Source organism: Cyberlindnera jadinii, assembly GCF_001661405.1.
Source record: "Cyberlindnera jadinii NRRL Y-1542 unplaced genomic scaffold CYBJAscaffold_15, whole genome shotgun sequence".
NCBI classification, from domain to species: Eukaryota; Fungi; Ascomycota; class Saccharomycetes; order Phaffomycetales; family Wickerhamomycetaceae; genus Williopsis; species Williopsis jadinii.
The window spans coordinates 240,662-254,175 of record NW_017963666.1 but is presented as its reverse complement, the minus strand read 5'-3'; the positions used below and the strand labels follow the sequence as shown (position 1 = coordinate 254,175).

Sequence of the window (13,514 nt, the reverse complement as noted above, 5' to 3'; positions counted from 1 at the left end):
TTCTTCACGTATATATTAAACAGGCTGTTATGACTTTGCAGTGATTTATGAAACCAGCACTGTGTCTAGGTAACTTGGTGTAGCACCACTGAACCATCTCTATGACACCAAGACCAACGAGTTGGTCCATGTTTGATGTTCTATACAGCACCATAGCAAAGACACTGGTAGAATATCACCGCAGGCACGAGTCACGTGACATGGTCTAATATCTGTTTACGTAAGTGTTTACGTAAGCCCTTATACCTCCGTGTGCCGCTTTAAACGCCGACGCCTCGAGCCGATGGTTTACAACAAACTGATCCCACCCGACTTCTAGAACGCATTCAATTGACGCTGTTCTTTTGCTCTTTACCTGTTGAAGCAAGCAGCCGATAGAGCTATACCGCACTGCTTAGGGATGCTACGTCTGCCGCTGTGCTTCGTGAAGCTTCCGCCTTGTGTATCTCGTGGCGGTCCGCTGCCCTGGAGCCGTGGGAGAATCGTTAGAGGACTTCATATATCATCGCAATTATCACCTATGAGGCTCGTTAAACCACGGATTCAGGTTGGTTCAGCGTTGCAGTGGTGTCGATTCCAGTCTTCGACCGCATCTGATGCTTCTACAACCTTGGAAAGGGATAAGCAGACGCCTACTGAAAAGCTGTCGCCCCACGACTCGAAGGCGTCGGGGTTCCAGGACATTAAACGACTCTTTGAGCTGGCGAAGCCGGAGACGAAGCCAATGCTTGGTGCCCTGGGGCTGCTGTGTATCTCCTCCGCGATATCCATGTGTATTCCGTTGGTTATTGGTAAGTTTTTGGATGCTGGGCTGGACTCTGGAGACAGCATCTCGATCTATGGGATGTCATTAAGCCAGTTCTTTGGGGCAATAACTGCTGTCTTTGTCGTTGGAGCATTGGCCAACTCTGGCCGTGTTGTTATATTGAGAACCGTTGGTGAGAAGCTGGTTGCAAGGCTGAGAACGAGAACTTTGAAGGCCAGCTTGGAACAAGACGCTGCGTTTCTGGACAACAACAGGGTTGGTGATTTGATCTCGAGGTTGAGTTCCGATGCCTCGATCGTGTCGAGATCCGTGACCCAGAACATCAGTGACGGTATTCGAGCTGTTCTCAGTGGTGGTGTTGGTATCACCATGATGATGCTTGTGAGCTGGAAGCTGACCAGTATTATGCTACTGTTGGCACCTCCATTAGGAGCAATGGCCTTTGTCTATGGTCGCAGAATTAGAAACTTGTCGAGGGACTTACAGAGGTCCATTGGTGACTTAACAAAGGTTGCTGAGGAGCAGTTGAACGCCACCAGAACCATCCAGGCTTATGGAGGTGAAAGGTTGGAAGTTGGGAAATATGCTGAAAACGTCCGTAATGTCTTCAAAATTGGATTCAAGGAAGCTGCCACCTCTGGTGTCTTCTTTGGAACAACTGGGTTCATTGCGAACATTGGACTCATTGCACTTTTAGGAATTGGTTCGTCGATGATCCGTGATGGCTCATTGACAGTGGGAGACTTGAGTTCATTTATGATGTATGCAGTCTATACCGGTTCTTCAATGTTTGGCCTTTCGAATTTTTACTCGGAGCTGATGAAAGGTGCTGGTGCAGCTGCACGTATCTTTGAATTGAACGATAGAAAGCCATCTATCCCATCTACAATTGGTATTAAGCCAACGATCAAGGATTTCCAGACGGACATTGAGTTCAGAGATGTCTCCTTCGAATACCCAACAAGACAAAACATCCAAATCTTTGATCAGTTATCCTTCAAGATCCATCCAGGTGAACACGTCTGTATAGTTGGTCCTTCAGGTGCTGGTAAATCTACTGTGACGTCGTTGTTGCTGAGATTCTACGACGTTTCTCAAGGTGGGATTTACATTAACGGCATCAACATTAAGGATTTCAACTTGAGACAGTTTAGAAAACAAGTTGGTGTTGTTCAGCAAGAGCCTGCCTTGTTCAGTGGTACCGTTTTGGAGAATATCACCTACGGCATAAAGGACTATAACGACTCTGGTTTGAAGAGTGCGTTGGATAAAGCTAACGTTGCAAACTTCATCAACGAGTTCCCAGATGGACTACAAACCATTGTTGGACCTCGTGGCACACAGTTGTCTGGAGGTCAGAGACAGAGAATTGCATTGGCCAGATCCCTGTTATTGGATCCACAGGTTTTGATCCTTGATGAGAGTACCAGTGCGCTTGATTCTAAGTCTGAGAAGACCATTGCACATACCCTTAACCAGAGATGCGCTGAGGGTAAGACCACCATATCCATTGCCCACAGGGTGAGCACCATCAAGCATAGTACGCGGGTCATTGTTCTTGGGTTGGAAGGGAAAGTTGTTGAAACTGGCTCGTTTGATCAACTTAGAAGCAAGCCAACTAGTGCTCTGAATGCACTCTTAGCCAAGAATGAGGAAAACGGCGTTGTCCTGGACAACGATGGAACCTCCTCAATGGCATCCGACGGCGTTGAGTCACAAGCGGACTTGGACGTTGTTGAAGAAGATCTGGAGACTGAAAAGGAGCTGGACCAACAAACCGAAAGAGATTTATCACTCAACCGTTAAATCTACAAGGGTTTAGTGGGGATGCTGAACCCTATGTACATACTAATCTGAGCACATCATCTTATTTAAACGAAACAATCCAACTATCACGAAGTCTAATGCACACCTGATTATCTCTGCTGTATTCTTTTGGGCCTTTACATGTCACATGGGCAACGAACGAACAAATAAACAAGCAAAGCGGGCATGCTGTTTGCTTTGTTTACTTTTCAAATGTCCCATCGATGATTTATGCAGCCTTGGGATTGAAGGAATTTCCTAATTGGGACAGTGTTACCCCTTTTTCGGTCCTCTGCTTTGCCGATATTGCTGTGGCGCGCATCAGTGTACATGTCCATGCATACAGTTACATGGAGAGGTTTTATCGCTTCTCGCACTTGTCTGTTTGTTGTTTTAGTACAATTTGAGAGGTTTATTTAGTTTGGCAAATGCTCTTGAGGTGTTAGAAATGCGTTGTATGGCAATTAGGCGCAGGTAGTGTCACAATGGAGAGGTTATTGTTGGGAGAATAAGCTGTTCTGGAAGGCTTGTGGTGAAAGGCCTCAATGGGGAGAGGTCTTTCGAATTAAAGATTAAATACGAACGTAGCATCACTTTCACCATCTTTTCTGTAAGTAACCACTCGATAACCACTTATACAATCAAGCAATTATGGCGCTGACATTGATATTATCTCAGGTAATCAGCCAACTCTCTGGCGTTAGCTCGTGTTCGACAACGTCTCCATCAACCATATGCTTTCTGTCGCAGACCGCCACAGCTACAACAACCACGGTAGCTTCAACCACCACCATTGAATGGAGCATGCCGTTAGTAAACAGCACCCCAACAAGTGATTATACTTCAGAACCGACACTGTATCAAGATTGCTCCACAGCAAGCGGCGTGGTTCCTCTACCAAACTACACACCACAGGATCTCTCTTATCGCCATGAATTGTTAAAATCAGTTGAAAACGAGGTTGGCCATCTATTATCTGTTGAGAACATCACCAGCGACAACAGTTTGTCTATTCAAAGCCGTCTCAAAGATATAAACAAAGTGCACAAAATACCAGGCTGTGTGCTAAAGCTCAGTTATGAGTTTGCCAAATTTTCATACAACTACGGACTCCCAATGACTAAAAGCACATGGAGAGCGTTCACAACCGTTGTGAATTTGGCATCTGGTGAACAAATCTTTCATAAGGGAGAAACCAGGAGAACGGGCATAAAGAGGCTTGTGAAGTTGCTCGATAACAAGGTGGCCAGCGATTACCCGAAAATCAAAAGGGAGTTTGACCCTTCACTCGCCAAGTTGGAAGTGCTATTCAAAAAGTCTGGAGTGGCTTCACTAGTAGAAGAGCTTCCATTAGTCCAGTCTGATGATCAATTCCAACAGCTAAAGAGAGTTATCGATGTCACTGGGTACCATTGTGAAGTCACGGTCAAGGTCTCTGAGCCTGTCAACGGAGAAGCTGGGATGAACATCACCATTGTTGTTGATGAACTATCCCCCTTGGATAACCAGCCACTTATACGACATAACAATTCATACTTTGTTCCAACGTTTGCGGGAACCATTGATGAAGACCTCTTGGAGGAGGCGTTGAATGGCATAATGGAGAAGCTCATTGATGGTTTGGATAACTTTGGAACGAAAGGTGTCAATTCCCATAGCTGAAGGCACACCTTCACACGTTGGCCACATATGTATGGTTATGTATAAATATGTATACATATGTATCACAATGCATCCGTATCTCTATATTTACCCAAAGCAGTAATTGGATAAGAAACTGCTCATTTGAGTAATTCCGAAACTTGCGAAAAAACAAAAATAGAAGCAAAGAAAATTTTTTTTGGCGAAAAAAAGCGACAGATTACGCAAAATGCCAACAACTTTTTCCGTTCCCGCATGTCTTACGTCTTTGTCTTTTCATTGGCTGGATCGGGTTTTCCTTCTGGTATCCATAGACCAGCGATATATACTAAACAACATCTATGAGCCAGTACATCTACTGCCATTAGTTACCTACACGACCACGGTGTCTTTGGCTGTTGGGTGGAGGATCCCTAGAAGTTAATAATTAACATGCAGTAAGTGTTATCATATGGTGAAATTCAGATATCGTCATGATACGTGATTTTTCTTTTTTTACAACCGATCTTTGCCTCCAATGCCCTGTCCCAACTTCGTAACGCCATGCCATGCTCTGTGTGCACTGTCTGCTGTGCAAGGCAAAAGTTTTTTCCTGCCACTTCCTTGCTTACTTTGCTCAATCGGAGCTGGAAGTGATATATATAAACCTTGGGAATTTCTTTTTATGTCCCAGTGACCGAATTTCAATCAAGGTACACAGTCACTGAACAAGGTATATACGTCTGAGTTTCACATTTACTACCCTTGAGTTTTTTAACGGTGCTTTGTCTTCTTCTTCTTCCTCCTCCCTCCTGCTCCTCTGAACAACAGCCACGGCAAGAGTGAAGCTTTGATTTGAGTATAAATCATCTTCGCTTTCACATCACTGCTTGAATTACGTCTTTATACAGTTGTGCGTTGAAAGGAGTCATTCACCGGGTATCAATTTAACTAAATATAGTCTCGATAATTTCCATTCAAGAGCTATATCTGGTGTTATAAAGAGCAGACGGTACAGTCCCGACTTTCTTCATTTGCATCTATCATTACATACAACTAAGGGTCTACCCCCTCGTCTCATCAAAGAGTACAGTACTACTACACATTACCAACAATGGTTGTTCCGTCAGTGGGTCTTGACCAAATCATGGAGCATGCTGTCTATGAATCTGGCTACAGCAAGGACCTCGATCGTTTTGATTTCGATTATAAATTCGCTCATGATCAGTTCGTGAAGGGCAGCTGTGTATTCCACAGAGTGCTGTTCGTCATAATGGCTGTATCACTTGCCTGCTTGGGAATCATTGCCTTGAAACGTCTATTCAGACCAGTGCTTCAGAGACCTTTGATACCACTATACAAGACCTCGGAAGAGTACTCGTCGTCCACTATCTCATCACAGGTCCTAACACACGACAGCGTCCCAGAACTGTCTCATTCCAACTCAACAACGCCAGCCAGCTCTCCATTCATACCACAGAGTGCAACACTGGTGTCGACGTCGAATCTGTTCACTTTCATCGAAGATCAGAGCCACTCGAAGAGAAACTGATCACCAATTGGACGCTGCTTCATCTCTTTCCACAATTGTCACCACGCACCCACTCTTCCTGCTTCAATTTTGCATTCACTGCTTCCTCACAACAGTGCTAATACGGTGTCAATCTTCGTCATTCCGGAGAAACACCTGTGTTATACCCAAAGCTACTACTGATACCCTCATTATTCCTTCTAATTGCACCAACTCAGCTGTTTCGTCTCCATACACCAAGGGTCAAACCTTTGTTACTTTCTTCGCTGCTGCCACGAGACATGTGACACTACGCAGGACAGTGCTCGTGACACCACAAATTGTCCTTTTAATTTAATGATTTAATTATAAATAGCCGTTTATATATATGGTAATGTATATATATATATAGACGACCGTTGCCGTAGTAACGCATCACTAAGGATCCTCCCCCTTTGTCGTCGTTCTGAAATTTACCCGCAGCACGTGACTCCTGCGCGTAAACCACATCACCATGCTTTCTGCTCAACACCCGGACACCACATATACACTCCTCCCTGTGAGACACACCGTTGTATGGTGAACTCCATCACTTCAATCGTCGCAAAACCTCCGGCAACAGCCACTCTGTGATAGAAAGCCATGAAGTTATCACACTGTGCTGTGCTGCTTTCGCTGTTAGTGCCTTCGTGGTGCTCTCCTGGCGATCAATTGGACGAATTCGAGGACTGTATACAGGCATGCGAATACACTCAGTGTGGAACCAAGGACATGGCATCGAACAGTGGATTCTTCAACTCCTATCCCTACGATTCGCTGAATCCACTGCTACGGCTGCTGCTGTGGGACTGTCCCTCTGACTGCGACTATCAGTGCCAGCAAATCGTCACCGAGTTGAGGCTCCGTGATGGTGAAGAGGTGCTGCAATTCCATGGGAAATGGCCGTTCAAGAGACTATTGGGCACTCAGGAGCTGGCCAGCGCACTGTTCTCCCTGGGGAACTTCATCCCACACTATCAGAACCTGTTCAAGTGCTACAGCTACTACCAAAACTCGTTTGGCTCCTTGAAGATTCTCTACTGGAACATCATCATCATAAGTGCCATCACTTCGTGTGCCTGGTTCTTCAGCACTATCTTCCACATTAGGGACTTGCTCATCACTGAAAGGCTCGACTACTTCTTTGCCGGTGCCACTGTGCTAGGTGGCTTCCATGGCCTGCTGATCCGTGTTTGTAGGCTCGACAGATTCGCAAAGAGACGGCATGCGGTGTCCATCATGTGCTGTCTTATGTACCTATATCACTTCCTAAGACTGAACTACGATTGGAGTTATACCTATAACATGAGGGCAAACATCACCGTGGCAGTGCTACAGTATGGCCTGCTGCTGAAGATGGGGTACGACCACTATAAGAGGGATCCAAAGGATCCATTGTGGATGAAACCTCTGATACTCATAGGAACTGTCGTGGCAGCGATGTCGTTTGAGGTGTTTGATTTCATAAACCTCACGTTCCAAGTGGATGCCCATGCTCTGTGGCATCTGTTCACCATCCCACCTGGGTTCTGGCTCTACGACTTCCTCTATGCAGACCTGGAAACGTTGAAGCTGGGCTACAAGGAGTGATGTGTATAGCTATGTATTATCATAATGTATAGATGGAGGAAAAACACACGTACACAGCGAACGATGCTTGTATAGCAATGCCCGAGGCTCTTCAGAGGTTCTTTAGAGTGTTCTCGTGTGCCACTGGCCCGTCCATTATATCTAGCTCTTCACGGGTAAAAAGCTTTGGAAACCACATCGTCAGTATGACACTCAGTAACAACACCAGAGGAAACCCAATGGATCCCTTTGTTTGAACGATTCCAACCTCAGCAGCTGTCCCCAGGAGGGAGAACATCACAAAGAGGTATAACTTCTTCTGAGGAACAAGGCTCAACGGGCTCGGATCAGCCTTGTCGTGTCGACAGATGAATCTGATCCTGTTGAAGATCTCATTCCCGTTCAAGCCAGTTGAGCCCATGATGAAGAACATCCCTGCCAGCACACACTGTGGGATATTGCCCAGACAGACCAGTAGAGGCCTCGTCATCGTGCCAAAGAGCATCAGGCCTTGGACGGTGTTGGTGAATCTCTGCTCCACGCAGCCAGTGACTCGTCCCTTCTTGTCTCTAACAAGACAAGACTCTGTATGAAGAGGAGCCTGAGGAATCAGGCCATTGGGACATGGTATGCCCAATAGCCCTGCGATGCCGGTAACGATACCCAACAGGAACAGGTCATAGTGGAAAGCACTTGGTTTCTTCAGCTTGTACTTCTCATCCTGTGCCATCAGGGCAGAGATTGAGTGGTCGAAGTAGAACAGTATGGCCAATATGATGCCAAAGGGCAAGGCCAGGAACACATCGTTCACTTTCAAGCCACTGACGTCGATCCAGTGCTCTCTGCCAGTTGGTCTGAAGGCCTTGGTGATTGGCAACTTGGCAAGCTCAACGTTGTTCAAGTACCCACCAAAATGGATGAACCCAGAGAAGAACACAACACAGCCTGGCGTGGTATAATCAACGATGAACTGTCTGACGTGCCTGTTGAAGTAGTTTGTCTCGTTGAAGGAGTTCCCTGCAAATCCCACAATTCCCATCGATATGGCAACCACCACGCTGGCAAAGCCACTAGCACCGCTATCCTGAGGAGTGAACTGCCGTGATAAGATCTCCACTCCCTTTATGAGGTAGACAATGTTGATGAACATTCCAAAGATATCGCATGGGAACTTGGTGACGTATTTCAGGGCAGAGACACTGTTTGTCATTGAGATGATGAAGTGGCAGATCATACCCCAGATCGAGATCCAGAACATGAAGGGGAAGAACGGGATATCCAGTGGCTTGATGATCTCGTACACCGTATAGTTGAAGATCGATATTGGCCCTGTTACACCAACAATGGTCAATGGCTGGCCAGAAAAGACACCAAACACCACGCCAGCAAGCGCACTTGCCAGCAGCACCTCGTTGACGCCATAGCTGTTGTCCGTGCGGTCAAACATGTCCTGTGCAAATGCAATGGCAGGGAAGATATTCGTGAAGTAAGTCAGTATAGTGGCAGGTATCACTCTGTAGTTCCAGGCGTCAGTCCAGTCCGACCGGTAGTAGGGCAACCGGTCCCTCACGTCAGCAATGATTCCCCGGCACAGTGGGAAGTGCCGTACCCTATGCCACACGGTTTTCCTCTCTAATTCATCACCTGTGACGGTGATGGCACTCTTCGAGGGCTCTGTCATCTTGAGCGTATGGGTCTTAATAGCAGTGATACTGAGGCCAAACAGCTGGCCAATCAACGAATCAAACAGGGGAGAAAAGAGCACAGGCAAATCAGCAATCGCACACCTTCGCACAGCACAAAGATCGCCACTGTGAGCCCACTGGGTGAGCTCCAACGGTGGAAGCAAAGCAATTGAAGCAATAAATTTGATGCAATTTGGTGCGCACGGGCTGCGATGCACGTTTCCATGGCAATCAGGCGAAACCGCAGTCTGAGGAAAAAGAAATTTTAGGCGCCCGGATCTTGGGTGGTGGTGTCCGGGTTAATATGTGATAATTATTATGATGGTTATAATGGCTGTGATAATTATATGGACATTAGATTAATTAATTAGATCATGGGTCTCTATGCGATATACACACACATGGGTATATATAAGCATGGTGTTCAGAGTCTCAAGCGAGCAAACACAGGGTGTGATTCAGTTCATCTTCAGGTAGTTCAGGTTGATGGTTGAGATGGAGGCCTTTGTATCTTCAACTTCCATTCGAACCTCGTCCAACGCTCTGAGCTCGTAATTGCCAAAGATAAAGCCAATGATCCCGTTGACTGTTCCCGTTATGCCTATCACTGTGGAGCTGAACACCCAAAATACAGAGGACCAACCTGCAACGTTGGATGTGAAGGTCGTTGCGACGTGGATGCCAACGACAATGGTTAGCGATAGAAGGAAATGTGCACATCTCCAATTCTTCTGCCATTGGGCGATTTTCTTATACGAGTCTATCAAGTCTAGCATCTCGTTGTAGTAAGCGACTCTGTTCACCGTCAACGAATTGGACCGGTGCAGTTGTCTATAGAAGTCTTTTCTGAGGATTTGTAGCGTGCACGAATAGCCAAAGTGATCCGAGTACGAGCCAAACCCTTCAACCTGCTCGGTAAACACGACTTTGGCGTCTATGGTCTTGGTCTTAGAGGCGTCAATCAACGCGTAGTCCAAACGGCAGGCCTCATCTGGCTGGCAATGTGATCTCCAAGTGTTTAAAAGCGAATCACACGTGGTGCCTCCGATTTCAACTTGTAAGCTTGGAGACAACGCTGCTATTCTCTTCAAGTCCTGTACACCGTTCAGCTGCTCCCAGCTATCGATTAAAGTCGTTTCCAAAGTGAGAAACTTGTGTGGTAGAGACCCAGGTCTTGAGTTCAAATCTCCCACGATGACAACGGCATACCCGGATCTCGATAGCAGATTGGACAACTTGGCAAAGTCCCAAGCTTGACACGATCTATGGCATTCATAGGCAGCATCCCCCGTCCGTGCGTACGGGGCATGCATGTGGGAGTTCAATATTGCTAGAGGATGGACGTTATCCTCCACGGGCTGTAGCAACGTCACAGCAACAGACTTACCGACAAACCAATCACCTCTCCAGAAAGCCGACGGCCTCCCGTTGATGGGGAATCTATAGAGGAAAGTCGACTCAATGGGTATCTTCGACAAAATAGCCAACCCAGGGCCTGAAACTACACCGGCACTGAACTTCCTCAGATAGGGGAAGAACTCCTTGCACATCTTCACAATGTACTCCCAGTCCTCCTCCACCCACACCTCCTGTAACGCCACAACATCGTACTTCTCGTGCTCATCAGCCAACCTATTGGCTATTGCTCTCAACCGCTCATTCCTGAACTTGGATATATACTTGAGTCCCCAGGTGTTTAGTGTCAAGAGCCTCACTGTTGGTGTAGACATCTCGGCTGTGGCTCCTTCCTCTTCTGTTGCCTCTTCGTCTGTGTATCAATGGAGAGTGTGCAATTGAGGTTGTTGTGTCAACTGCGAGAAGCTCTGTGTGTGTGAGAGTTGTTGTGGTGGTTTGCGCCTCTGTCGATGCGTTTGTTGATGCCTTTGTTTACGTCTTTCTGTGTTGAGCTTTGTGGTTTTGTTGGTGCCGGGGCGGCGGCTATTCCGTCCCGATATGTTTGGGTGTTTGGGTGTGTGTGTGTGTGGGTGTCCGGGTGTTCAGGTGTCCAGGTGTTGTTTGGAAAGCCTTTGTTTACATCAAAACAATCCACCTCTTCTCTGTCTTCAAAGCATCGGGCCTCAGCCTTCGAGCAGCAGGAAAACACGATGTCATTCGATCCAGAGATCCAGAGCAGAATAGAGCAGGTCAGCGAGAAGTTCAACGAGTTCATTTCGAGGCAGAAGAACGAAATCGTTCAGGCCAAGGAGGAGTACCTCCATACCGTGTCACAGTTGCAATCAGAGCATAAGGAGTTGATACTCAAGGTCAAGGAGTGTGAGGACAGGGAGAAGGAGCTGGGACACCAACTGTCCAAGGAGGCTGGGGATGTTCAAGGATCGCAATCTCGGATCACGGAGCTGAATTTAAGGCATCGACAACTACTTGAGGATAAGAGACAGTTGGAATCCCAGGTGGAAGAGCTCCAAGGTAAAGTTGTTTCGAAGAGAGAGGAGTTGAGCAAACTGAAACAGGCCAAGTCGAGGCAGAGCGATCTGGACTTGCCAGAGACACTGATATATGAGCAGCTGCTGGGCTTCAAGATTGAAGGGCTGAAGGATAACTTGCTGAGATTTGTCTTTGAGAATGTCAATTCACAGGATCCAAAGAGACAGTGTTCATTAGATCTAAACGTGTCAAACCATTTATACTCCATTGAAAGAGTGGAGCCGCAACTACCGAAGGACAAACTGGATGCTCTGTTGGACAGCTTCAACGAATCACGGGACCTGACGCAGTTCCTGAAGCACACGAGGCAGTGCTTCAAAGAGTCGACTCAACCATGATATGATATAATATACTATAATATACTATAATATACTATAATAATTATAATGCTTATGTAATGCTTATCTAAGCATCACGTCAGAACGCTTACGCTTCCCACTTGGGAAACCCCCGGCGCGGTTATGCGCGCTTGCCGCATTGAGAACTACATCATACCCAAAACGAAAACTTTTCCCTCTTCATCTCCATTTCAACAGACCAGTCACCGCTTATCAATTGCTTTATCGAGCAAACTGAAGAGAAACCAATGTCAACGTTTGAGCACATAGCCTCTGAGCCTGAGAACCCGTTTTCCAAGCTCGTCAACAAGCAAAGGATTGCCATTGTACCGGAGTTCGAACTGGAGTCAGGCTATCTTCTCACGAGGGTACCAGTGGCTTATAAGACCTGGGGTAAGCTGAACGAGAAAGGTGACAATTGTATGGTCATCTGCCATGCTCTGACAGGCTCGAGTGACGTTGCTGATTGGTGGGGCCCGCTACTGGGACCCGGACGAGCCTTTGACCCTACAAAGTTCTTCATTGTGTGCTTGAACTCGCTGGGATCACCTTATGGCTCAGCATCGCCGGTGACGCTGAACCCTGAAACCGGGGAGAGATGGGGGCCTGAGTTCCCACTGTGCACCGTCAGAGACGACGTGGCGATCCACAGGTTGATCCTGGACTCGCTTGGCGTGAAGCAGATCGCAGTGGTGATTGGTGGCTCCATGGGAGGCATGCTCACGCTGGAATGGGCATTCTACGGCGTGGACTACGTCAAGAACATCATCCCGCTGGCTACAAGTGCAAGACACTCTGCGTGGTGTATCAGCTGGGGTGAGGCTCAGAGACAGTGTATCTATTCTGACCCGAAGTACTTGGACGGATACTACGACTTGAACGACCCACCAGCCACAGGGCTAGGTGCTGCCAGAATGAGTGCTCTGCTGACATACCGTTCTAGAAATTCATTTGAACAAAGATTTGGTAGAAAGGATCCAAACCTGGTGAAGTCCATAAAGGCGAAGAACATTGCTCCTTCATCACCAAGCCACAGACAACCTTCGACGGCACAGGAGGAGCACTGGGCAATCCACAATGAGGGACATAAAAGAGGTCGTAAGTTGGCTGATGAGCCGGTAGGCTCGGAGACGAGTCAAGAGAGATCCAACTCTGTATCTTCAACATCCACAACAGCCTCGTCGAACTCAGTAACACACAGACACCAGACGTTCTTCTCGGCTCAGAGCTATTTGCGTTACCAAGGTGATAAGTTCATAAATAGATTTGATGCCAACTGCTACATCTCTATAACGAGAAAGCTGGACACACATGACATTGCAAGAGACAGGGACGGTGACCTGGAGAGCCTGCTGGGCTCGTTGAAACAGCAAGCATTGGTTGTAGGCATCAGCTCTGATGGGTTGTTCACGTATTCAGAACAAGAGACAATTGCACAGTTCATGCCCAACGCAGAGCTGGTGAAGATTGACTCGCCAGAGGGCCATGATGCCTTCCTGCTGGAGTTTGCTTCCATCAACCAAATGATCATGGACTTCCTCAACAGGGAATGTGCTGATATCGTCAATGCTCCTGGTATTCCATGGGAGGAGGAGCCGGTCACGGAGATCAAAGAGTCTGTCTTTGGTGAAGCTGAAGACGTTACAAACTGGTGAAGATAATCATAGCAATAAGTAATGGAAACAAATAAATCAATTGTTAAAAAAATAAGAAGTGAAAACAAATAAATCAATTAT

General features: G+C 46.9%; 7 protein-coding genes across 7 annotated transcripts; 5 read left to right on the top strand and 2 right to left on the bottom strand.

The window, feature by feature from the left end:
• Nucleotides 1-520: 520 nt before the first annotated feature.
• Nucleotides 521-2,572, top strand: MDL1 (ATP-binding cassette permease MDL1; the record flags this gene model as incomplete). The annotated part of the gene is made up of 3 exons (XM_020216936.1): nt 521-547; nt 581-2,428; nt 2,480-2,572. 3 exons carry the CDS (start codon nt 521-523, stop codon nt 2,570-2,572), a joined length of 1,968 nt encoding a protein of 655 aa, XP_020068721.1.
• A 529-nt stretch (nt 2,573-3,101) lies between these two features.
• On the top strand, nt 3,102-4,338 carry CYBJADRAFT_30326 (uncharacterized protein). Its single transcript, XM_020217652.1, has one exon. It carries the CDS (start codon nt 3,224-3,226, stop codon nt 4,232-4,234), a length of 1,011 nt encoding a protein of 336 aa, XP_020068720.1. The 5' UTR covers nt 3,102-3,223; the 3' UTR covers nt 4,235-4,338.
• Nucleotides 4,339-5,098: 760 nt separating this feature from the next.
• CYBJADRAFT_30314 (uncharacterized protein) lies at nt 5,099-5,898 on the top strand. Its single transcript, XM_020217651.1, has one exon. It carries the CDS (start codon nt 5,307-5,309, stop codon nt 5,742-5,744), a length of 438 nt encoding a protein of 145 aa, XP_020068719.1. The 5' UTR covers nt 5,099-5,306; the 3' UTR covers nt 5,745-5,898.
• Nucleotides 5,899-6,344: 446 nt separating this feature from the next.
• On the top strand, nt 6,345-7,331 carry PER1 (Per1p; the record flags this gene model as incomplete). Its single annotated transcript, XM_020216637.1, has 1 exon — nt 6,345-7,331. The coding sequence occupies one exon, from the start codon at nt 6,345-6,347 to the stop codon at nt 7,329-7,331; it is 987 nt and encodes a 328-aa protein (XP_020068718.1).
• Nucleotides 7,332-7,422: 91 nt separating this feature from the next.
• Nucleotides 7,423-8,991, bottom strand: BOR1 (Bor1p; the record flags this gene model as incomplete). The annotated part of the gene is made up of 1 exon (XM_020212960.1): nt 7,423-8,991. The coding sequence occupies one exon, from the start codon at nt 8,989-8,991 to the stop codon at nt 7,423-7,425; it is 1,569 nt and encodes a 522-aa protein (XP_020068717.1).
• Nucleotides 8,992-9,344: 353 nt separating this feature from the next.
• Nucleotides 9,345-10,887, bottom strand: ISC1 (inositol phosphosphingolipid phospholipase). Its single transcript, XM_020215713.1, has one exon. It carries the CDS (start codon nt 10,723-10,725, stop codon nt 9,454-9,456), a length of 1,272 nt encoding a protein of 423 aa, XP_020068716.1. The 5' UTR covers nt 10,726-10,887; the 3' UTR covers nt 9,345-9,453.
• A 213-nt stretch (nt 10,888-11,100) lies between these two features.
• Nucleotides 11,101-13,433, top strand: MET2 (homoserine O-acetyltransferase; the record flags this gene model as incomplete). Its single annotated transcript, XM_020216636.1, has 2 exons — nt 11,101-11,750; nt 12,095-13,433. 2 exons carry the CDS (start codon nt 11,101-11,103, stop codon nt 13,431-13,433), a joined length of 1,989 nt encoding a protein of 662 aa, XP_020068715.1.
• Nucleotides 13,434-13,514: the final 81 nt, after the last annotated feature.